Source organism: Microtus pennsylvanicus, chromosome 3, assembly GCF_037038515.1.
Source record: "Microtus pennsylvanicus isolate mMicPen1 chromosome 3, mMicPen1.hap1, whole genome shotgun sequence".
Lineage (NCBI taxonomy): Eukaryota > Metazoa > Chordata > Mammalia > Rodentia > Cricetidae > Microtus > Microtus pennsylvanicus.
Window position 1 is genome coordinate 16,627,615 of NC_134581.1, and position 23,591 is coordinate 16,651,205.

The 23,591-nt window shown below is 40.5% G+C and overlaps 1 protein-coding gene across 5 annotated transcripts in view; it reads left to right on the forward strand.

Moving 5' to 3' along the window:
- Positions 1–23,591, forward strand: part of Dock3 (dedicator of cytokinesis 3) — a 364,288-nt gene that overhangs the window by 228,636 nt on the left and 112,061 nt on the right. For all 5 annotated transcript variants that reach the window (XM_075964736.1, XM_075964739.1, XM_075964737.1 and 2 more), the window contains exons 13-14: positions 19,285–19,373; positions 19,957–20,082. In XM_075964736.1, the coding sequence (XP_075820851.1) occupies positions 19,285–19,373; positions 19,957–20,082 (215 nt within the window). The remainder of the gene's footprint in view (positions 1–19,284; positions 19,374–19,956; positions 20,083–23,591) is intronic.

The window sequence follows — 23,591 nt, forward strand, 5'->3', positions numbered from 1 at the left end:
ACTATCCGTTGTGTCCTGCAGATTGTCTTGCAGACTCCTTCATGAATCAGGAACCCCGAAAGATCATCTCACCTTTAGGCAAGTTCAGTAGTCCTCTCTCTGCAGGTTCTCTGTTTCCAGTTTATGCAATAGTCCAGGCAAGAGCAGTTTCTTGCCCAAATGGCTATCAAACTCCATAAGGATCCTCTTTGATGCCCATCTTCCTCTTGAAGTAGATTGGTGCTGCCAGGAGCAGAGTGTCTCATTGTCATGAAAAACCCTGATCAAGTCACCCGATTTGGGAGGGGGAGGGAAATGGGAGGCGGTTGCGGGGAGGAGGCAGAAATCCTTAATAAATAAAAAAAAAAATAAAATAAAATAAAAAAAAAAAAAAAAAAAAAGAAAAACCCTAAGTTATTAAAACATTTAAAATGCCATATTCTATAGTCTTTGAAAGATATGAAGAATGTCTATCTAACTGAAATGTATCTATATATATCTAGAAAATCTAACTAACATGACTACAAGCTTGACTATTACTGATGATTATCCATTAACCTATATTTCTTAATTATACATTACATTTTTTAATGAAGTACACAATCACAATATCTTAATCAATAGCAGAAATATGCATATACATATAACAAAATTGACCTTAAATCTCTATCAATAAAGCAAAATCTATACTAATGCAAATTATTCATATCTATATTATATCCCCCTTTAAATGTAAAAGAACATTTATAAACCATATTTGGGAACATGGGTGCAGTTTTTTCTCTCCAAACTGCTTCCTGCTGAATGGGGGCGTCGTTAATGAGGTCTTTCATGGTACAACCTGTGTGCAGTTGGCAGTTGAGCGAAGCAATTTTCTGAAGATGTTTATAGCAACCCTTCAGGAGGGCGTGGTCCATCATACCATATCGGAATAGACGAAATGAACAGGGTCTCATCCTCTGTGAAAACAAAATAAGAAACTCCTTTCCAAAGCATCATGTCCTTATATCCAAATTTCAAAGTCAAGGCATTTTCAAAATATCTATGTTGGATTAGTTCAGCAGCATTTATAAATATTTTTTAGCAGCTGTTGCTCTTTCCTCAGCATTCAAATAATTCAAAGAGAGCATAATAGCATACAGTATCAAGATTCTCTGTGTATTTTCCATTTTTGTGCGTTTTATTTTAACCTCTTATTTTGTTTATTTTTATTTTTTGCTTTTTGAGACAGGTTCTCTGTATCTTTGACCTGGAATAACTCTGTAGACCAGGCTGTCCTTGAACTCTAAGAGATCCACCTGTCTCTGCCTCACAGGCATTGGGATTAAAGGTGTACACTACTACACCTTGAACTCACAGAGATCTGTTTGTCTCTGCCTTCTAGGCACTGGGATTAAAGGCGTGTGCCACCACACCTTGAAGTCACAGAGGTCAATCTCCCTCTGCCTCCCAAGTGTTGGGATTAAAGGTGTGTACTACCACACACAACAATTCTCTTCCTTTTTTTATTGTTTTTTACTTTAAGAACTTCAACTTTTAGCCTGCATATATTTTTAACACGCTGTAAATCATTTAAACATTTTCTTTGTCTTTGATGCTCTCTTTACTGTATCTCTCTCTGTTTTTCTGACCACATGAGTCTTTAATTTACCAAGCAATCTCAGTAGGACTAAAGCCGTGGCTTTGCCGGCTAGATGTAGCCCATTCCTTAGCTTTCCAGCCTCATGGCTGAGGTACTGGCTGTAGCCATGTTTACTGCCACAACTCTATAGCATTTCAAAGTCCCTGCCAGCAAGCGAGCTTCAGCAGCCTGTGCTTGCAAACCGCAAGAACGCCTGCGTAAAAGAGTTAGAGAAATTGACCTTAAATCTCTATCAATAAAGCAAAATCTATACTAATGCAAATTATTCATATCTATATTAATCACCTTGAAGCCTAATGTGAGAGTGAGGCTCTGCAAGCCTGTTCTGCTCTCTCCCTAGTCTGCCTTTGGGACTGCCCAGACCTGTGTTTGAACTCATGTTCTTTTAAATGGGCATGGTAATATATACCATATTATTCTCTTAATTTTGGAAATTAACACAGCAGTTATTGACCTTTCATAGGTACTTCTTTTTTAAATGCAAACTTACAGATCTTTTTATTATTATTAAATTCATTTTTAAAACAATCTTTTTATTTTACATACCTATCCCAGTTCCCACTCCTTTGGCTCTTCTCCTCTTCCTGTTCCTTCCACCTTTCCCTGATCCCAGTCCTCCCATTCACTCCTCAGAGAGGGTAAGGCTTCCCATGGGGAGTCAACAAAGTCTGATATATCACTTTAAGGCAGGACTAAGGCCCTTGCCTCTATTTAGGCTGAGCAAGGTATCCCTCCAGAATGAATGGGCTCCAAAAATTCAATTCAAGCACTAAGGATAAATCTCGGTCCCATTGCCAATAGCCTCAAGCCACATAATTCTCATGTACATTCAGAGGGCCTAGTATAGGTCTATGAAGATTCTCCCACTATCAATCCAGAGTCAGTGAGCTCTCATCAGCTCAAGTCCGCTGTTTTGCGGGTATTCCCATTATGGTCATGACCCCTTTGCTAATATTATCGCTCCTCCTCTCTTGGTCTGGTATCCAGAAGCTCAGCCCAGTGCTTAACTGGATCTCTGCATCTGCTTCCATCAGTTGCTGGATTTTAAGGTTTTATGATGACAGTTAAGGTAGTCATCAACCTGATTATAGGGGAAGGCCAGTTCAGGCACACTCCCCATTTTTGCTTAGGGTCTTAGCTGGGGTCTTTCTTGTGGATTCCTGAGAATTTTCCCAGTGTCAGTTTTCTCGCTAGCTCCAGTATGGCTCCCTTAATCAAGATATTTCTTTCCTTGCTCTCCCTTTCTGTCTTTTTTTCCATCTTAACCATCCTGTTCCTTCATATTCTCCTGTTCCCTCCACTTCTCCCCTCTCCTTCCCCTTCTAAACTCCCCCGCCTAATTTTCTCAGGAGATCTTGTCTAATTCCCCTTCCCAAGGGAATCCATGTATGTCTCTCTTAGAGTCCTCCTTGTTACCTAGCCTTTCCAGGGTAATGGACTATATGCTAGTTGTAGCACGATTAGTGAAAACCCAGAGACAGAAATTGGGGTTCGATCTGAAGATTAGAAAGGCAAAATAGCCAGCCACTGGCTCTTACCTCTGCCCCAGTCCAAAATAGCAATCCTGCCTTCAGGAATCTTACAATGAGACTGTGTGAGAGCTATCTCCTCCTGTATTATATTCTTCTTTAGTGCTAGGAATAAAGGCCTGCACCACTACCACCCAGTTTCTATGGCAAATGACCATGGCTCCTGGGATTAAAGGTGTGTGTCACTAGTGCCTGGTCTGTAAGGCAATTAGAGTAGCTGTTTTACACTCTGAACTTCAGGCAAGCTTTATTTATTTAAATACAAATGAAATATCACTACATCTGGTTACCCTTTGCTTTACATCTAGTATTCACTTATGAGTGAGTACGAAACACAAAAACAAAAACAAAAAAGCAGCCGGGCTGTGGTGGTGCACGCCTTTAATCCCAGAATTTGGGAGACAGAGACAGGCAGATCTCCATGAGTTTGAGGCCAGCTGGTCTACTAAGTGAGTTCCAGGACAGACACCAAGGCTACAGAGAAACCCTGTCTTGAAAAACAAAACAAACAAACAAAACAAAACAAAAAGAGTGAGTACAGACCATGTTTGTCTTTCTAGGTCTGGGTTACCTCACTCAGGTTTTGTTGGGTTTTTTTTCTAGTTCCATCCATTTGCCTACAGATTTCAAGATGTCAGTTGTTTTTTTTACTGCTGAACAGTACTCCATTGTGCAAATATACCACATTTTCTTTATTCATTTTTCAGATAAGGGGCACTTAGGTTGTGTCCAGGTTCTGGCTACTATAAATAATGCTGTTATGAACACAGTCGAGCAGATGTCCTTATGGTATGACTGTGCATCTTTTGGGTATATGCCCAAAAGTGGTATTGCTGGATCTTGAGGTAGACTAATTCCCAATTTTCTGAGAAACTGCCATACTGATTTCCAAAGTGGTTGTACAAGTTTGCATTCCTACCAGCAATGAAAAAGTGTTCTCCTTACTCCTCATTCTCTCTAACATAAGCTATCATTAGTGGTTTTGATTTGCATTTCTCTGATGGCAAAAGATGTTGAACAATTCCTTAAGTATCTTCCAGCCATTTGCAATTCTTATGTTGAGAATTCTCTGTTTAGATAATAATAATCCATTTTTAAATTGGATTATTAGGTATTTTGATATTTTTGATAGTTTCTTGAGTTCATTATATATTTTGGAGATCAATCCTCTGCCACATATGAGGTTGGCGAAGGTATTTTCCCATTCTGTAGGCTGCCTTTTTGTCTTATTGATTGTGTCCTTTGCTTTACAGAAGCTTCGCAGTTTCAGGAGGTTTCATTTATTTATTGTTGCTCCCAGTGTCTGTGTTATTATTATATTTAGGAAGTGTTCTCCTGTGCCCATACATTGAAAACCACTTCCCATTTTCTCTTCCATGAGGTTCAGTGTGGTTGGATTTATTTGAGGTCTTTGATCCATTTGGACTTGAGTTTTGTGCATGGAGATAGACAGGAATCTATTTGCATTCTTCAACATGTCGACATCCAGTTATGTCAGCACTATTTGTTGAAGATGCTTCCTTTTTTCCATTGTATAATTTAACTTCTTTGTCAAAAATCAGGTGTCCATAGGTGTGTAAATTAACATCAGGGTCTTTGATTTGATTCCATTGGTCTATCTGTCTGTTTTAATGCCAATACCAAGCAGTTTTCATTACCATAGCTCGGTAGTAGATCTTTAAGTCAGGAATGGTGTTGCGTATGGAGGCTCCTTTGTTGTTTTGGCCATCCTGGGTTTTTTGTTTTTTCATATGAAGTTGAATATAATTCTTTCAAGGTCTGTGAAGAATTGTGTTGGGATTTTTGATGGGATTTGCATTAAATCTGTAGATTGCTTTTGGTAAGATTGCCATTTTTATTATGTTGATCCTACCTATCCAAGAGCATGGGAGATCTTTTCATTTTCTGGTATCTTCTTCAATTTCTTTCTTTAAAAACTTAAAGTTCTTATTATACAGGTCTTTCACTGTTGTAGAAGGCTGCTTGTTTGTTCCCGGCTGCTCAGTCCCGAAATAACCACACAGAAACTGTATTAATTTAATCACTGCGTGGCCTGTTAGCTCTAGCTTCTTATTGGCTAGCTCTTACATCTTAGTTTAACCCGTTTCTATTAATCTGTGTATTGCACGTGGCTGTGGCTTACTGGCAAGGTTCCGTCTGGCATCTATCTCTAGAAGGGATGCATGGCTTCTCCTGACTCCACCTTCTTTCTCCCAACATTCAGTTTAGTTTTCCCCACCTAGCTCTGCTCTGCCCTGCTATATGCTCAAAGCAGTTTCTTTATTCATTAACCAATAAAAGCAACACATATACAGAAAGACTTCCCACATCATTTTACTTCTTTGGTTGCTGCTACCCCAAGAATGTTATGACCTGTTGAACCTACATATATGCCCTGTTGCTTCTTAATGCTTGGAGAACTCATGTGGAGAAATAAAAATTTTCCATCCCTCTAACACCTGAACATATAGTGGCTGAAGTGCTACCCAATTGTCTATGCTTGTTGTCCCTGTAATGAATAAAATGGGCTGCCATGGCAGTATGTGGATGCTGAAATTCTTCATGCATCTTATAAGTGAAGATAAACTATTGACATCATTAATCATACTCTACATATTAATTTGATTGGGTATAACATAATCATGTTTCATTATAATCATGAATCATTTGATTATTTAATAAATGCTTACATTTAAATTTTTCCTACAAAATATTCTAGTGATTGGATAAAATATGCTGATGAAGCTACAGCCTCTAAATAAAATGATTTGAGTAGCTTCTCTACCTTTAGCTTGTACTTAATGTCACTCATATCCTCATCCTCAAATACACAGTGAGCATATTTATTACCTGTCACTTGCCTTGTAGGTCCTCATGAAGTTAGTCTTTGCGTATAAGTCATAACAATGAAACTTGTCTTCAGATATTACAAATGTCCCTTAGGACAAGATCAGCCCCCACTGAGAGCCATAGTTGCTAGTCTGTAGAAATTTTTTTTCAATCTGGTAATTTGTTTCACTTTTCTCTAAACCCATATCTTTGATATTAATCACAGTGTTAGTCTGTTCTTGAGTTTTTTGTTCTTTTTTTTTCTGCCAAATTTGTTGCTCTTTCATTTTAACTCCTTTTTTTCTGCCTACCACTTACTCCTTATGTCTCTTCTCATATTTCTGAGGCTTAAAATGCTGAATATATTCTTGGTATGTATTCTCTTTCCCTTCTTTTTGTTTTCTTGTTTGTTTTGTTTTTTGAGATAGGGTTACTCTGTAGCTTTGGAATCTGCCCTGAAACTAGCTCTTGTAGATCGGGCTAGCCTTGAACTCAGGGAGATCCACCTGCCTCTGCTGGAACTAAAGGTGTGCCCCACCACCACTCGACTTCCTTTTCAGTTTAAAGTCATTTTCTTTTCAAAACTCATTGAACTAGATATGGTGGTACATACCTGTAATCCCTTAAGAGCATAAGGAAGGGAGGAAGATCTTGAGCTATATATCAGCCTGGGCTACATTATGAGATCCTGTCGCAAAAAACAAAATCATAACAACAAAAGAAATATAGGCTAGAATGATCCATGTAGTTATGGAAAGGTTGGAGGCATCAGGTTGTCTATCTTAACACACAGGCAGGTGGTTGCATATAGACATATTTGTAAATATCTCTGTATACATAGATCTGTATACACATTTATTTTCTTGTTCTGTCAGCTGAAGGGATCCAGAAGCAACAGTATCCCAATAACAATGATCACATATAGAGAACCAGTCTTATTTTTGAATACCATTCTCTCATTAGAGGAATCGGGGATCTTTGGATGTGTAGATGAACCAAAAGCTAGAATAGTAAATATATAAAATAATTATAAAGCAAAGTAAAAATATGCTCAGAGTTTTTGAGGGGTGGTGTTTTTGCTGTTCTTTATTCATTTTTGTTTTTTGAGATAGCATTTCTTTGTGTAGCTCTGGCTGTACTGGAACTCACTCTGTAGACTAGGCCTTGAACTCAGAGATCTACCTGCCTCTGCATCCTAGATGCTGGAATTAAGGGCATATAGCATCAACGTCCAGCTTCAGAAATTTTTTAAATATCTGGTATTTAGCACGAATAATAAAAACCCAAAGATGAATATTGGGGTTTAACCCAAAAACCAGAAAAGCAAAGCAGCCAAGTCACTAGAGAAGTCCTACATTTACCAAGCCTAGGCTACTATATACTAAGCAGACTAAGCAGCCAGAATCTCTCTCTCCTCTCATTTTTATATTCCCTCTAGTTCTACAATTAAAGGTGTGTGACTTCCTAGTACAGGGATTAATGGTGTGAGGCTCCACCACTTGTGTTTGTTTCTGGGATGATCTTGGGTAGCACAGGGTGGCCTCCAACTCACAGAGATCTGTTTGCCTCTGCCTTCCGAATGTTGGGATTAAAGGCACGTGCCACCACTGCCTGCCTTCAAAATAAATATATATATATATATATATATATATATATATATATATATATATATATATATGTATATGACACAGGGAGGGAGCTCCAGTGAATACTGAAATCTGTCCCTGTTTAATTTTCCATACACTTTTATACCCCAATACAACAGAAGGGAGAAGACAAAAGACTGCTTTAACATGATACAAAGGACAATACTTTGAGTCATCAAGTCATTAATTCTTGAGAAAAGTCTTCTGTTGTTTAGGCAGTGAACCCACCCTAGACCAAGTATCCTGAAGGCAACTCTCTCGGTTAAATCTCTTAATTCAAGAGAAGGAGCAGAAGTATGCTTGAACTTCCTGACCTTTGGTCAGGGTGGAGAGGCTCTACCTGTGTGGGGTCAACCACACCCAAGCTCAGGGTGTGTAGACACAGTTGTTAACAACTTTGAGCAAGCTGAAACTCTCTGCCCTTCAGACAAGGTGGGAATAGGCTCACAGTGTTTGGGCCTCCACACCCCTGATAACAGACCTTCTAAGTGAAACAGCGCCTTTTCTCCCAAAGCTGTTTTGGGTCAAGGTGTTTATCGCAACAGCTGAAAACCGTGGACGCCCTCCGAATGTGTCAGGGCAAGAAGGTGGAGATGGATGATTTGTTTTGTTTTGTTTTTTTATTTTACATTTATTTATAGAGGGAGCATGTATGTCAAGCATGCCCATGGAGGTCACAGCACTGTTTATGTGAATTGATTCTCCCCTTTTTACCATATGCATCCTGTGAATAAAATACAGTCAGGTTTGTTGGCAAACCCCTTTAGTTTCTGAACCATCTCTCTGATCCATACAAAGGACATTTTTAATGCCACCTACTAGCAGTATATATTCTCTAACCAGTGTCTAATTTATTTATTTATATTTTATTTATTTATTTATTTTTGTTTATTTTTTTTAGTTGTTGCAAAAAAAAAATTTCTGCCTCCTCTCCGTTTCCCATTTCCCTCCCCCTCCTTGCACACATTGGTCCCTTCCCCCACTCCCCTACCCCTCTCCCCCTCCCCCCAACTCCATTCCCCCTCCCTCTAGAGAATGAAGAGCAGTCCATATTCCCTGCCCTGCGGGAAGTCCAAGGTCCTCCCACTTCTATCCAGGACCAGGAAGGTGAGCATCCAAACAGGCTAGACTCCCACAAAGCCAGTTCATGTATTAGGATCGAAACCTAGTGCCATTGTCCTTGGCTTCTCATCAGCCTTCATTGTCCGCCACGTTCAGAAAGTCCGGTTTCATCCCATGCTTATTCAGTCCCAGTCCTGCTGGCCTTGGTGAGATCCCAATAGATCAGTTCCACTGTCACAGTGGGTGGGGACACCCCTCGTGGTCCTGACTTCCTTGCTCATGTTCTCCCTCCTTCTGCTCCTCATTTGGATCTTAAGAGCTCAGTCCGGTGCTCCAATTTGGGTCTCTGTCTCGATCCATCGCTAGATGAAGGTTCTAAGGTGATATGCAAGATATTCATTAGTATGGCTATATAGGATAGGGTCATTTCAGGTTCCCTTTCCTCAGTTGCTCAAGGTACTAGCTGGGGACATCTCCCTGGACACCTGCGAGCCCTTCTAGAGTCACGTCTCTTGCCAACCATAAGATGGCTCCCTTAATTAGGATATATATTTCTCTGCTCCCGTGTCCACACTTCCTTTATCCCAACCATCCCATTCCCCCATGCTCCCCCCACTCACCCTTCTCACGTTTCTCACCCCATTTCCCCTTAGCCCCATGCCACCTCACCCCCAAGTTCCCAGGTTTTGCCCTGCAATCTTGTCTACTTCCCATATCCAGGCAGATGACTATATGTTTTTCTTTGGGTTCACCTTCTTATTTAGCTTCTCTAGGATCACAAATTATATGCTCAATGTCCTTTATGGCTAGAAACCAATTGTGAGTGAGTACATCCCATGTTCATCTTTTTGGGTCTGGGTTACCTCACTCAGGATAGTGTTTTCTATTTCCATCCATTTGCATGCAAAATTCGTGAAGTCATTGTTTTTTACCTCTGAGTAGTACTCTAATATGTATATATTCCACACTTTCTTCATCCATTCTTCCATTGAAGGGCATCTAGGTTGTTTCCAGGTTCTGGTTATTACAAATAATGCTGCTATGAACATAGTTGAACAAATGCTTTTGTCATATGATAGGGCATCTCTTGGGTATATTCCCAAAAGTGGTATTACTGGATCTTGGGGTAGGTTGATCCCGAATTTCCTGAGAAATCACCACACTGATTTCCAAAGTGGTTGCACAGGTTTGCATCCCACCAGCAATGGATGAGTGTGCCCCTTACTCCACAACCTCTCCAGCAAAGGCTATCATTGGTGTTTTTGATTTTAGCCATTCTGACAGATATAAGATGGTATCTCAAAGTTGTTTTAATTTGCATTTCCCTGATCGCCAAGGAGGATGAGCATGACCTTAAGTGTCTTTTGGCCATTTGAATTTCTTCTGTCAAGAATTCTCTGTTCAGTTCAGTGCCCCATTTTTAAATTGGGTTAATTAGCATTTTAAAGTCTAGTTTCTTGAGTTCTTTATATATTTTGGAGATCAGACCTTTTTCTGTTGCAGGGTTGGTGAAGATCTCCCAGTCAGTGGGTTGTCTTTTTGTCTTAGTGACAGTGTCCTTTGCTTTACAGAAGCTTCTCAGTTTCAGGAGGTCCAATTTATTCAATGTTGTCCTTAATGTCTGTGCTGCTGGGGATATGCGTAGGAAGTGATCTCCATTGCCCAGATGTTGTAGAGTACTTCCCACTTTGTCTTCTATCAGGTTCAGTGTGTTCAGCCTGATATTGAGGTTTTTAATCCATTTGGACTTGATTTTTGTGCATGACGATAGATATGGATCTATTTTCATTCTTCTACAGGTTGACAACCAGTACTGCCAGCACCATTTGTTGAAGATGCTTTAGTTCTTCCATTGTATACTTTTTGCTCCTTTATCGAAAATGAGGTGTTCATAGGTTTGTGGGTTAAAATCCGGGTCTTCTAAACGATTCCATTGGTCGACTTCTCTGTTTTTATGCCAGTACCACCCTGTTTTCATTACTGTAGCTCTGTAATAGAGTTTGAAGTCAGGGATGGTAATGCCTCCAGAAGTTCCTTTATTGTATAAGATTGTTTGGGCTATCCTGGGTTTTTTGTTTTTCCATATAAAGTTGATTATTGTCCTCTCAAGATCTGTGAAGAATTTCGATGAGATTTTAATGGGGATTGCATTGAATCTATAAATTGCCCTTGGTAGAATTGCCATTTTTGCTATGTTGATCCTCCCAATCCAAGAGCAAGGGAGATCCTTCCATTTTCTGGTATCCTCAATTTCTTTCTTCAAGGACTTAAAGTTCTTGTCAAATAGATCTTTCACATTCTTGGTTAGAGTTACCCCAAGATACTTTATGCTATTTGTGGCTATCGTGAAAGGTGATGCTTCTCTGATTTCCCTCTCTGCTTCCATATCCTTTGTATATAGGAGGGCAACTGATCTTTTTGAATTGATCTTGTAACCTGCCACACTACTAAAGGTGTTTATCAGCTGTAGGAGTTCTTTGGTGGAGTTTTTGGGGTCGCTCATGTACACTATCATATCATCTGCAAATAATGAAAGTTTAACTTCTTCCTTTCCAATTCGAATTCCTTTGATCCCCTTATGTTGCCTTATTGCTATTGCTAGAACTTCAAACACTATAATGAAAAGGTATGGAGAGAGTGGACAGCCTTGTCGTGTTCCTGATTTTAGTGGGATGGCTTTGAGTTTCTCTCCGTTTAATTTGATGTTAGCTGTCGGCTTGCTATAAATAGCTTTTATTATAGTTGGGTATGACCCTTGTATCCCCAATCTCTCTAAGACCTTTATCATAAAGGGATGTTGGATTTTGTCAAATGCTTTTTCAGCATCTAATGAAATGATCATATGGTTTTTTTCTTTCAGTTTATTTATATGATGGATTACATTGATAGATTTTCGTATGTTGAACCAGCCCTGCATCCCTGGGATGAAGCCTACTTGATCATAATGGATAATTTTTCTAATGTGTTCTTGGATTCGGTTTGCCAGTGTTTTATTGAGGATTTTTGCATTGATGTTTATGAGTGAGATTGGCCTGTAATTCTCTTTCTTGGTTGAGTCTTTGTGTGGTTTTGGTATCAGGGTAACTGTAGCTTCATAAAAGGAATTTGGCAAAGACTTTTCTCTTTCTATATTGTGAAATACATTAAGGAGTATAGATATTAGGTCTTCTTGGAAGTTCTGGTAGAATTCTGCATTGAAACCGTCTGGTCCTGGGCATTTTTGGTAGGGAGGTTTTTTTATAACAACTTCTAATTCTTCGCAACTAACAGGTCTATTTAGATTGTTCACCTGGTCCTGGTCTAACTTTGGTATATGGTACTTATCTAAAAAAGTGTACATTTCTTTAACATTTTCCAATTTTGTGGTATATAGGCTTTTGTAGTAAGATCTAACGATTCTCTGAATTTCCTCTCTGTCTGTGCTTATGTCTCCCTTTTCATTTCTGATCATCTTAATTTGTGTATTCTCTCTCCGCTGTTTGATAAGTTTGGATGGGGTTTATCAATCTTGTTGATTTTCTCCAAGAACCAGCTTTTGTTTCATTTATTCTTTGGATTGTTCTGTGTTTCTATTTTGTTGATTTCAGCCCTCAGTTTGATTATTTCCAGTCTTCTACTCCTCCTAGGTGAGTCTGCTTCTTTTTTTTTCTAAAGCTTTCAGGTGGGCAGTTAAGTCTCCAGTGTGTGCTTTCACCTTTTTCTTTAAGTGGGCACTTAGTGCTATGAACTTTCCTCTTAGCACTGATTTCATAGTGTCCCATAGGTTTGAGTATGTTGAGTCTTTATTTTCACTGAATTCAAAAAAGACTTTAATTTCTTTCTTTATTTCTTCGTTGATCCAGGTGTGGTTCAGTAGTTGACTGTCCAGTTTCCAGGAGTTCGTAGGCTTTCTGGGGGTAGCATTGTTGTTGAATTCTAACTTTAATCCATGGTGATCTGATAAGACACAGGTTGTTACTAATATTTTTTTTGGTAACTGTGGAAGTTTGCTTTGTTACCGAATATGTGGTCAATTTTCGAGAAGGTTCCATGAGCTGCAGAGAAGAAGGTATATTCTTTCCTATTTGGGTGGAATGATCTATAGATGTCTGTTAAGTCCATTTGCTTTATTACCTCCATTAATCCTCTTATTTCTCTGTTAGGTTTCTGTCTGATTGTCCTGTCCATTGGTGAGAGAGGAGTGTTGAAATCTCCTCCTATTAGTATGTGTGGTTTGATGCCTGCCTTGAGTTTTAGTAATGTTTCTTTTATGTACGTGGGTGCTTTTATATTAGGGGCATAGATATTCAGGATTGAGACTTCATCCTGATGAATTGTTCCTGTTATGAGTAAAAAATGTCCCTCTCCATCTCTTCTGATTGATTTGAGTTGGAAGTCAACTTTGTTAGAAATTAGTATGGCCACACCTGCTTGTTTCTTAGGTCCATTTGCTTGATAAGCCTTTTCCCAGCCCTTTACTCTGAGTAGATGTCTGTCTCTGTGGTTGAGGTGTGTTTCTTGTAAACAGCAGAATGTTGGATCCTATTTTCGTATCCAATCTCTTAGCCTGTGCCTTTTTATAGGTGAGTTGAGCCCATTGACTTTAAGTGATATTAATGACCAGTGGTTGTTAATTCCGGTCACTTTTTTAGTAGTAGAGTTTGTGTGTTTCCTTTCCTTGAGTTGTGCTAGTGAAGGGTCTCTAGATGTTTGAGTTATTGTGGTTATTGTTGGACTCCTTGGTTAGTGATTTTTCTTCTATTACTTTCTGTAAGGCTGGATTTGTGGCTACGTATTGTTTAAATTTGTTTTTATCCTGGAAAATTTTGCTTTCTCCATTTATAGTGAACGAAAGCTTGGCTGGGTATAGTAATCTGGGCTTGCATCCATGGTCTCTTAGTTTCTGCAGTACATCTATCCAGGACCTTCTGGCTTTCATTGTTTCCATAGAGAAATCAGGTGTAAGTCTGATAGGTTTACCTTTATAAGTAACTTGGCCTTTTTCCTTTGCGGCTCTTAATATTCTTTCTTCATTCTGTATGTTTTGTGTTTTGATTATTATATGGCGAGGAGATTTTTTTTTGGTCCTGTCTATTCGGTGTTCTGTATGCTTCTTGAACCTTCAAAGGAATATCCTTCTTTAGGTTGGGAAAGTTTTCTTCTATAATTTTATTAAATATATTTTCTGGACCATTGAGCTGTACTTTTTCTCCTTCTTCTATCCCAATTATTCTTAGGTTTGGTCTTTTTATTGTGTCCCAGATTTCCTGAATGTTTTGTGATGAGAATTTATTGGCTTTGCTATTTTCTTTGATCAGTGTGTTTATTTTCTCTATGGTATCTTCAGTGTCTGAGATTCTTTCTTCTATCTCTTGTAATCTGTTGGTAGTACTTGTCTCTGTATTTCCTGTTCGTTTACCCAGATTTTCCATCTCCATCCTTCCCTCGGTTTGTGTTTTCTTCATTACTTCCATTTCATTCATCATTTCTTGAACCACTTCCCTTACCTGTTTGATTGCTTTTTCTTGTTTCTCTTGGTTTTCTTGGTTGTCTTTGAGTGCTTTATTCATTTCCTCTACCTTTTTGTTTGTGATCTCTAATTGTTTATGGCTGTTTTTCACCTCCTGTTTAGGGTCTTCTATTATTTTCATATAATTCACTTTTGAGTCGATTTCTTCTAATTCTTCTAGAGTAGGGTGTACAATTCTTCTTATTTCTGGATTCTGGTGATGGCATGTTGCCTTTCAGGTTGTTGGAGGAATTCTTGCCTTGGCGCCTTCCCTTCTCTTCCTTCAAATGGAGCCAGAGAGGCCTGGTGTCTTGGTCCAGTCTTTGCTGTGACTGACTCTCTGGTTGTAACTCTTAGTGTAGAAGCAGGAACCGTCCAGTCCAGATGGAACTTCTCAGCACCGAAACATAGACGCCTGGTAGTCCAATGAGCCTCGGACAAAAGGGAGAACTTGGGGGGCAGGGCGGGGACAAGTAGAACACAGGACACCCTGCCTCAAAAGCTGAAGGTGCGCGTGCTCCCTTTGTGGGGGGGGGGGGGCGGTCCTTGAGGCCTGCCCGGTAGGCAGGCACTCACCTCTCTGGGTGGGTAGCCTTAGTGTAGGAGCAGAAAACTGTTCCTGAGCAAAGGACCTAGCAGATAAAGCAGGCTCTTGGGGGGGAGGGGGGTCAGGTGTAAGAAAGACAGCCCTGCAGAAGGAGCTGGGGGAGGGGTGGTTTGTGGTCTCTTCCGGGTCAATCTTCCCCTGGATCACACACACTCACCCGTCCAGATGGAACTCCTCAGTACCTAAACAGGGCCGCCTGGTAGCCCAATGATCTGGGGACGATGCTTCTTGAAACTTCATAGGAATATCTTTCTTTAGGTTGGGAAAGTTTTTTCAATAATTTCATTAAATATATTTTCTGGACCATTGAGCTGTACTTCTTCTCTTTCTTCTACCCCTATTATTCTAGGTTTGGTCTTTTTATTGTGTCCCAGATTTCCTGAATGTTTTGTGATGAGAATTTATTGGCTTTGCTATTTTCTTTGATCAGTGTGTTTATTTTCTCTATGGTATCTTCAGTGTCTGAGATTCTTTCTTCTATCTCTTGTAATCTGTTGGTAGTACTTGTCTCTGTATTTCCTGTTCGTTTACCCAGATTTTCCATCTCCATCCTTCCCTCGGTTTGTGTTTTCTTCATTACCTCCATTTCATTCTTCAAGTCTTGAACTGTTTCCCTTACCTGTTTGATTGCTTTTTCTTGTTTCTCTTGTTTTTCTTGGGTGTCTTTGAGAGATTTATTCATTTCCTTTATCTTTTTGTTTGACCTCTCTATTTCTTTATGGCAGTTTTTCACCTCTTGTTTAAGGTCCTCTATTATTTTCATATAGTTCGGTTTAGAGTCGATTTCTTCTATTTCTTCTGGAGTAGAGTGTTCAATTCTTATTGTTTCGGGATCCCTGGATTCTGGTGATGTCATGTTGCCTTTCAGGTTGTTGGAGGAATTATTGCCTTGGCCCCTGCCATCTCTTCCTTCAAATGGAGCCAGAGAGGCCTGGTGTCTTGGTCCAGTCTTTGCTGTGACTGACTCTCTGAGTGGATCTCCTCAGTGTAGAAGCAGGAATTGTTCCTGTCCAGATGGAACTCCTCAGCACCAAAACAGGGACTCCTGGTAGCCCAATGAGCCTCGGACAAAAGGGAGAACCCCCCGGGGGGGGGGTTGAGTAGAACACAGGAGACCCTGTAGCATAAGCTGAAGGTGCCCAGGCTCCCTTGTGGGGGACCTTGAGGCCTGCCCACTAGGCAGGCACTCACCGCTCTGGGTGGGTCGCCTTAGTGTAGGAGCAGGAAACTGTTCTTGAGCAAAGGACCTTGCAGACCGCAGGGCAAGCTTGGGGGGGGGGAGCTGGGGGGCTGGGTCGTGTGTAGGAAAGACAGCCCTGCAGCAGGAGCTGGGGGAGAGGGGGTTGTGCTCTCTAACGGGACAGGCCGCCCCTGGATAACACACACTTACCCATCCAGATGGAACTCCTCAGCACCTAAACAGGGATGCCTGGCAGCCCAATGAGTCGTGGACAAAAGGGAGAATGCAGGGAGGCAGGGGGGTCAAGTAGAACACAGGAGACCCTGTAGCACAAGCTGAAGGTGCCCGAACTCCCTTGGCGGGGACCTTGAGGCCTGCCCGGTAGGCAGGCACTCACCGTTTTGGGTGGGTAGCCCGTCCAGATGAAACTCCTCAGCCTTTATTTTTTTCTTAAGTCTATGCACTGGAACCTGTTTAGAGGTTTTTCTGTCTGGAACTCTTTTACTTTGTATCTTTTAGCCTTTTTTTGTGTATATGAGCCAAAGCTAAATCTGCCACACAGTGTGCAGCTGATTAGCTTCTCTGTATGGAGGCCTATGTGAGACTGCAGAGACCTGCCATGCAGCTTAGCGCATAGTGTGTAACATGAGGGCCTGCTTGTCAAGGTTTCTATCCTGCCCAGTTCCCACAGCCGGTAAGCACCCAAAGAAAATCACACAGAGGTCTCCATAAGTTATAAACTGATTGTCCCATTAGTTCGGGCTTCTTATTAGCTCTTGTAGCTTATATTGACCCATTATTCTTATCTATGTTAGCCACATGGCTCAGTACCTTTTTCAGCGGGGCAGGTCACATCCTGCTTCTTTGGTGTCTGGACAAGACTGCTGAAAGAGCTAGCTTCCTTCTTCCCAGAATACTCCTATTCTCATTGCCCCACCTCTACTTCCTATCTGGTTTTCTCACCTATACTTCCTGCCTGTCTATCAGCCAATCAGCATTTATTTAAAATATAATTGACAGAATACAGACAATTCTCCTGCACCAATAGTGTCTGGTGGCCGGCTTTGTCTTGCAGGCAGCTGTTGGGAGGCATGTCTCTGTGCTGCTGCTGGAATGAGACTGTGAGACTCGGAAACCCAGTTGTGGCTCCATTTCTGTGCATTCAGTTTTCTCAGGTGTTATGTGGATGTTGGTGCCATTAAATTCTGTAGGGTGGTTTTTCTGTACACTGTGAATATGTGTTACTCTCACTAGCTGGTAAGTAAAGCTGCTTTGGCCTATGGCAAGGCAGGATAGAACCAACTGGGAAATCCAAGCAGAGGTACAGGTAAAGAAGGTGGGGTTGCCAGTCATCTGCCAAGGAAACAAGACATGTAAAGATGTAAAAATTAAGGTAGCAAGCCATGAACTACGTGACAAAGCATAGATAAGAAAGAAGGAGTTAATTTTAATGTAACAGCTAGCTAATAATAGACCTGAGCCATTGGCCAAACACTGATAATTAATATTAAGCCTCTGAGAGGTTATTCAGGAATTGGCGGGTGGGAGAGAAACCTCCAATTACAGGAAATTCTTTATAGGCAAGAGAGCAGGAGTGGGCTTGACCTTTAAAAAAACTAAATATTATTTAAATTTTCATTTTATTAAGAGTAAAACATGAGGGCCGGGCGGTGGTGACACACGCCTTTAATCCCAGCACTCAGGAGGCAGAGGCAGGCGGATCTCTGTGAGTTCGAGGCCAGCCTGGTCTAGAAGAGCTAGTTCCAGGACAGGAACCAAAAGCTACGGAGAAACCCTGTCTCGAAAATCAAAAAAAAAAAAAGAGTAAAACATGACATTGTTATTGCTCTTTTATCAATTTTACTGAGTTCCTTGGACTTGCTGCTGCTTCTGACTTGACTTGCTCAGAGGAGACTCCCCTAATTTGTGTGAATCCATATATAAGCTCTTAAATTCCGTGTTAATTACTAGAACATCATTGGTTCCTTTTTTCGTAAGTAGACATATTTGCAGCTTAAATACAAGCTAGAAAGGGATACCTATTAGCATATTTTTAACATTTCAGGAAGCAATGACATCTAGGCCATCTGATAATAAAGCGCAATAAGAATATAGCATTGACAGCAACTGCTGGAAACAGATGCAGAGACCCACAATCACACATTATTCTAAACTCTGGGAATTCTGCTGAAGAGCGGGAGGAAACATTATAGGAGCCAGTGGGGTCATGGACTCCACAAGAAAACCCACAGAATCAACTAACTGGAGCTCATAAGCGCTCTCAGAGACTTTGTGGTACTAACCTATGTCCTCTTTATATGGGTGGCAGTTGTGTACCTTGGTCTTCTTGTAGGACTCCTTACAGAGGGTACAGGGCCTGTCCCTGACTCCTTTACTGGCTTTTGGGACTCTATTCCTCATGCTGGGTTGCCTCACCCAGCCTTGATATGAGGGGAGGTGCTTAGTCTCAAGGAAACTTGATATTCCGTGTTTTGTTGATATCCGTGGGTGGTCTGCCCTTTTCTGAATGGAAACAGAGGAGTAGTGGAAAAGGGAGGGACTGGGAAGAGAAGGGGGAAAGGAATCTGTGGTCAGGATGTAAAATAATTAAAAAAATGTAATACTAAACAGATAAACGGTTTATGGCAGAAAAGCTGAAGTGTTAATCAGTCAGGTTTGAAATTTCATTTACTGAATACCTGTGCAGATTTTTACCTCACCTGTTAAATATACCTCATTAAAGATTAATATTGTAAAGAAAAAAGCTAATGTCATGGCAGTTTCTAAACAGTAGTATTTGTTGAGAGAAACATTTCTCTATCAAGAAACACCCCCCCCCCCCGTGTGTGTGTGTCCACATGCATGTACATGCAAAGCTAGAAAAGAAAGAACTCTACTTCAGAGATGAAGCTATTTTTCCATTAAAAAAAAATATGTATTCCTGGTAATGTAACTTAGTAGCAGAAAATGTGTTTCTTATAACAAGGCCTTGGGTTCAATCCCAAAAGCTATAGACACATGGGTATATGTGCAATTTGTGTGCATACTAGCAAGGATTAATTTTAAAGTTTCAAAGTTATATGTGTGTTGTATTAATATTCACATTGTTATATGTGTATATGTAAGGATTCATTTTAATATCTAATCTTTCTCCCAGTATCAGTCTTCTATACTTAACAGCAGAAGAGCCTTATCTAATTATAAAGCATATACTCATTTCTATAGAAAATCCTTTTCCCTTCCAACTTATTGCTCAACAGTGAGCCACCAGACCAGATGTTGTAAATTCTGGTGAGCCATAATACCTGTCCTTCTGTTACAGATGTAACAATGAGAGTGAGTGGACCCAGATTCATGAGAACATCATCCGAAAGTCAAGCACCAAGTACTCCGCCCCCAGTGCCAGCCATGGTGATGTATTTATTTGACTAGAAACTTTTGTGTTGCATTTGTATGTGCTAGTCATGTAGCACTTCAGTGGCTGGTGTGGATTGACTGCTTTGTAAAGTTTAATTTCCTGCTCACATTTGTTTCCTTCCTCAGAGTTTTCTAGTACTAGTTCTACATCTAGTCATTTAAGACCATTTTAGTATTTGCTGACTAAAATACATTTGGTCTTTTTAATAATGAACTCTATACACTTTACTAAATAACTTGAACTCCAGTCCAGTGAGCAAAATGTTTCAAGGTTTGTTACATTGTCAAGTCTGTTTTCTTGAGCAAAAAGACAAGCATTAGTATCAATTCTCTTTCTACTCCTAGTGAATGTCTGCATCTTGAAGAGAGCCTGACACTAATGATTAGTTTTCTAAGAAAACTATCAGGGTAGTGGTGTAGGTTAGTGATAAAATGCTTGCTCAACATGTAGCTCTAGATTCTATCCCTAGCACTGTGGCAGGAGAAATGGAAAAGAGACACACTTGGTGTCTTTCCTGGTACAATGCACAGAGTCGTTACGTGATTCTGAATAAAAAAAATATTTTATTTTTTGTAGGTCTTATTATTTCCCTACAGCTTTTTCGTGGTGACATGGAACAGATTCGGAGAGAAAATCCCATGATATTTAATAGAGGATTAGCAATTACAAGAAAATTGGGATTTCCTGATGTTATCATGCCAGGTAGGAAGAACTTCTTGGGGATGGGGAAGGAGATGGCTTAGCAGAATGGAGTGTAGTGCTCCTTGCTTGAGCAGGTGGTAAGCTATTCAGGTGAGCTGCACAGCCATTAAAGTCTCTGCCTCCCAAGTCAGGTGACTGACTGTAGTTTTCAGCAGTAGCCCTTTGAGTCTTGTAAGCATTTGTTCTTCACCAGAAGCCCTGGTACCATGTTCCCCAGTGCAGTATGACAGCTCAGCATATGGGCTTTGTGGAGTTCTGGCAATAAGAGAACCAACATGAAATTTCTTCCTAGAGATGTGTTTTTGTAACCTCTTTCATCACATTCCCTTGCTGAACATTTCCTCACAAGGATTTTCCACTTAAGGGGAAGAATTTATCAAAATTCTTCACTATCAGAGACTCCAGTTTGTATAGGAATGACAGATACATTTTAATGTAACAGAAAATAGATCATACAAATGGTATAAATTTGGGCATTCTAAATAGTACTGCCTGGCCATTTTCTCAGCAGTTGTCTCAGTGGAATTCCAGGGCAGAGAGGAGGGATGAGCAGCCTCTCAAGTATGGTTTTCCTAGGCCAATACTAGTCTGTTAGGTGGGCTGAGGCAGAGCTGGAAAAGTGTACCTTAACTGCGGCTGGAGCTGAAAGAGCTGTCAGAAGTGAAACGGCTGGGTAGAGATTGGTGGTAGGCAGTTGGATAACCAAGAAGACACGAAGGATAGGAAGCTCAGAACAGGCAATACCTGGTTGTCTGGATAAATCGACTCTAGGAGAGGTGGACCTACCCTCTCAGTTGAGTTTTAATTCCCTATGCCAAGCTTTTTTGTTGAGAAGAGCCAGGCCAGGATGGATTAAATGTGACTACCTTATATATCATTTTTTAGTTCTTCCTGGTTCTTCACTAAATTTTCTTATTGGAAACATTTGCCAGTACACTCCCAAAGGGGAATGTGACTTGAGCATAGAGAAGGCCCACACAATGGGTTCTAGCTACTCTGTTTGCCCAGATTTATTTTCTGTCACCTTCAGTCCCTCCCTGTGGACACTGTGTATTCAGAGTAAACTGCTGTGCCCTGCTTTTATTTCCTACTTATGAACACAGGAAGCTCTTTGGATGGCAAATTTAGGCCAACTAGATCAATTATGTTTATTGCTAAGTGCTAAGAGACTTCATGCTTATGAAGGGCCTCCATCTGGCTGTCATACAGGTGAGTGTTTCATTGGAAGCTGCTCCTATATTTTGCTGATCACATTCTTCAGCCCTGTCTGTACCCTATAGCCAGGGAAAGGAAATCCCAAACAACAGTCTCAGCTTTGCAGCGATGCGACTTAGAAAGAGAATATAGGGGGGCTGGAGAGATGGCTCAGTGGTTAAGAGCATTGCCTGCTCTTCCAAAGGTCCTGAGTTCAATTCCCAGCAACCACATGGTGGCTCACAACCATCTGTAATGAGGTCTGGTGCCCTCTTCTGGCCTGCAGACATACACACAGACAGAATATTGTATATATAATAAATAAATAAATAAATATTTAAAAAAAAGAAAGAAAGAAAGAGAATATAGGCTAACTGAAATTGTTCTAATGAATCTAATAACCTTTTCAAAATTAGATGTCTAGGGGCTGACTGTGGTGGAATAATATATGTCCTTTGATCCCTTTTTTTCCTTAAGTTTATTTTTTGTATAATATCTGGACATTAACTTTGTAATCGCTCATGGAATTGGAACTAACTAGATAGAATCTAGAAAGAAGTAAAGGTCAGTCAAAATTGTACATAACGTCTTGGAAAACAGCTTGGTCAATTGAGTGCTTCCTTTGCAAGCTTGAGGACCTGAGCTCAATCAGTAGAACCCATTTTTAAAAGCTGGGTAGAGTGGTATATGGTATAATCTCAGCACTCCACTTGGAGGCAAAGACGAACAGATTCCTGAGGCTTGCTGGCCAACCAGCCTAGCAGAATTGGCAGAGCTCCATGCCAGTGAAAAACCCTGTCTCAAAAAAATCCAAGGTGGACAGCTTCTGAGAAATAACATCTGACTTTCCTTTAACCTCCACATATGCATATATTTGTACAATTATATTAGCAAGACACATTAAAAAAAACTTGCATGTATGGAAAATACCTTCTGCTCAAGTACTCTCCCTTACTTTGTAGCATTGACACACAGGTTTAGAACAGATTTTTGTCTGCACTAAAAATTACAGGAAGTGTGTGATGTCAGGCATTAGTGAGACGAGCTGAGGTTAAGGAAGTATTCTGTTTCCTGAGAAGCTAAAGCGTCACCAGATGATTTTCCCTACAAGGCATGACATTGGGCATTTCTTGGAGACCTGGGGCCAGGACATACGAGTGCTACTTCTGGGTTGTCTGCCTTTGCAGTGATGAGTATTATAGCTAAAAGTAAGCAGTATTTTGTATATATTCTGTCCCATACTCTATCCTTTCTCCTCCTTAGGAAAGAGCCTTTTACATAAATGGCAACCCTTGACATTACAACAATCGTCTTCTTATATTGTGCTCCAGTATATCATCAGAGAGGGTGTGTGTGTGTGTGTGTGTGTGTGTGTGTGTGTGTGTGTGTGTGTTTGAGAGGGAGGGAAGGAGAGAGGGAGGGAGGGAGGGAAGGAGGAAGAGAGGGAGCAAGCAAGAGCTCATGTGCATGCATACACGTGGTCAGTCTGGTTTGGGAACAATGACTGTAGGAACAAAAGCCTTGGAGAGTCTGGTAGGTCACAGCCATTTCTTCTTCTGAAGCTGGGGCACCCTTCTTCTGAGAGAACATTGCCCCTGGGTTGTAACAGTTCCTCAGCTTCACAGGGCTGGCCAACTTAGAAGAAGATGAAACTTTATTTTCTTGACACATGGGCACATGAAGCAAGAACAAGAAAAGAAACTGTGCCAGTAATTGTGAGCACACTAACACTAAAGTCTGAGGAGTTATAGTAAATGATGAAAAATTAGAATTACTCACAAGCTGTGATCCAGCATTTGGCAGAAACTACCAGATACTCATATGGAGTGGTCTATTTTTGTCAGGCTGTCCCAGATAGATCTCTGTCAAAACATGTTGCTAGAGCACCATAGAGGATTTAAGCTGGACTCTAGGCACAGATATCTAGCATGTCACTTCTAGAAAGGTCTTTCTAACTTCTTTTCATTGTTTTCTATGAGAGTTTATATACACACAGGGTGGGTGCTGTAAGCAAAAGACAACTGCCTGTGTGCCACAGCTGAGTCCTTAATTAAGCCACTTAGTTCTACTCATGGCCATTAGTAATGAGCAAAAGGCAACAGTGATACTGCAGGAATTCTGAGAACTATTGCCCTTAAGGCCCCATAAAAAGGCATGCCTAACAGAAAGTGCCGTGTTATATTATAAAAGAACAAATAGATACAGGAATTTAAGCCTTGATTGAGATAGGATGGCTTTGAATTCCTTATATAAATGAGTATAAATGAGACTGGCCTTGAACTCCTGATCCTTTTGCTTCTACTTCCCAAATACTG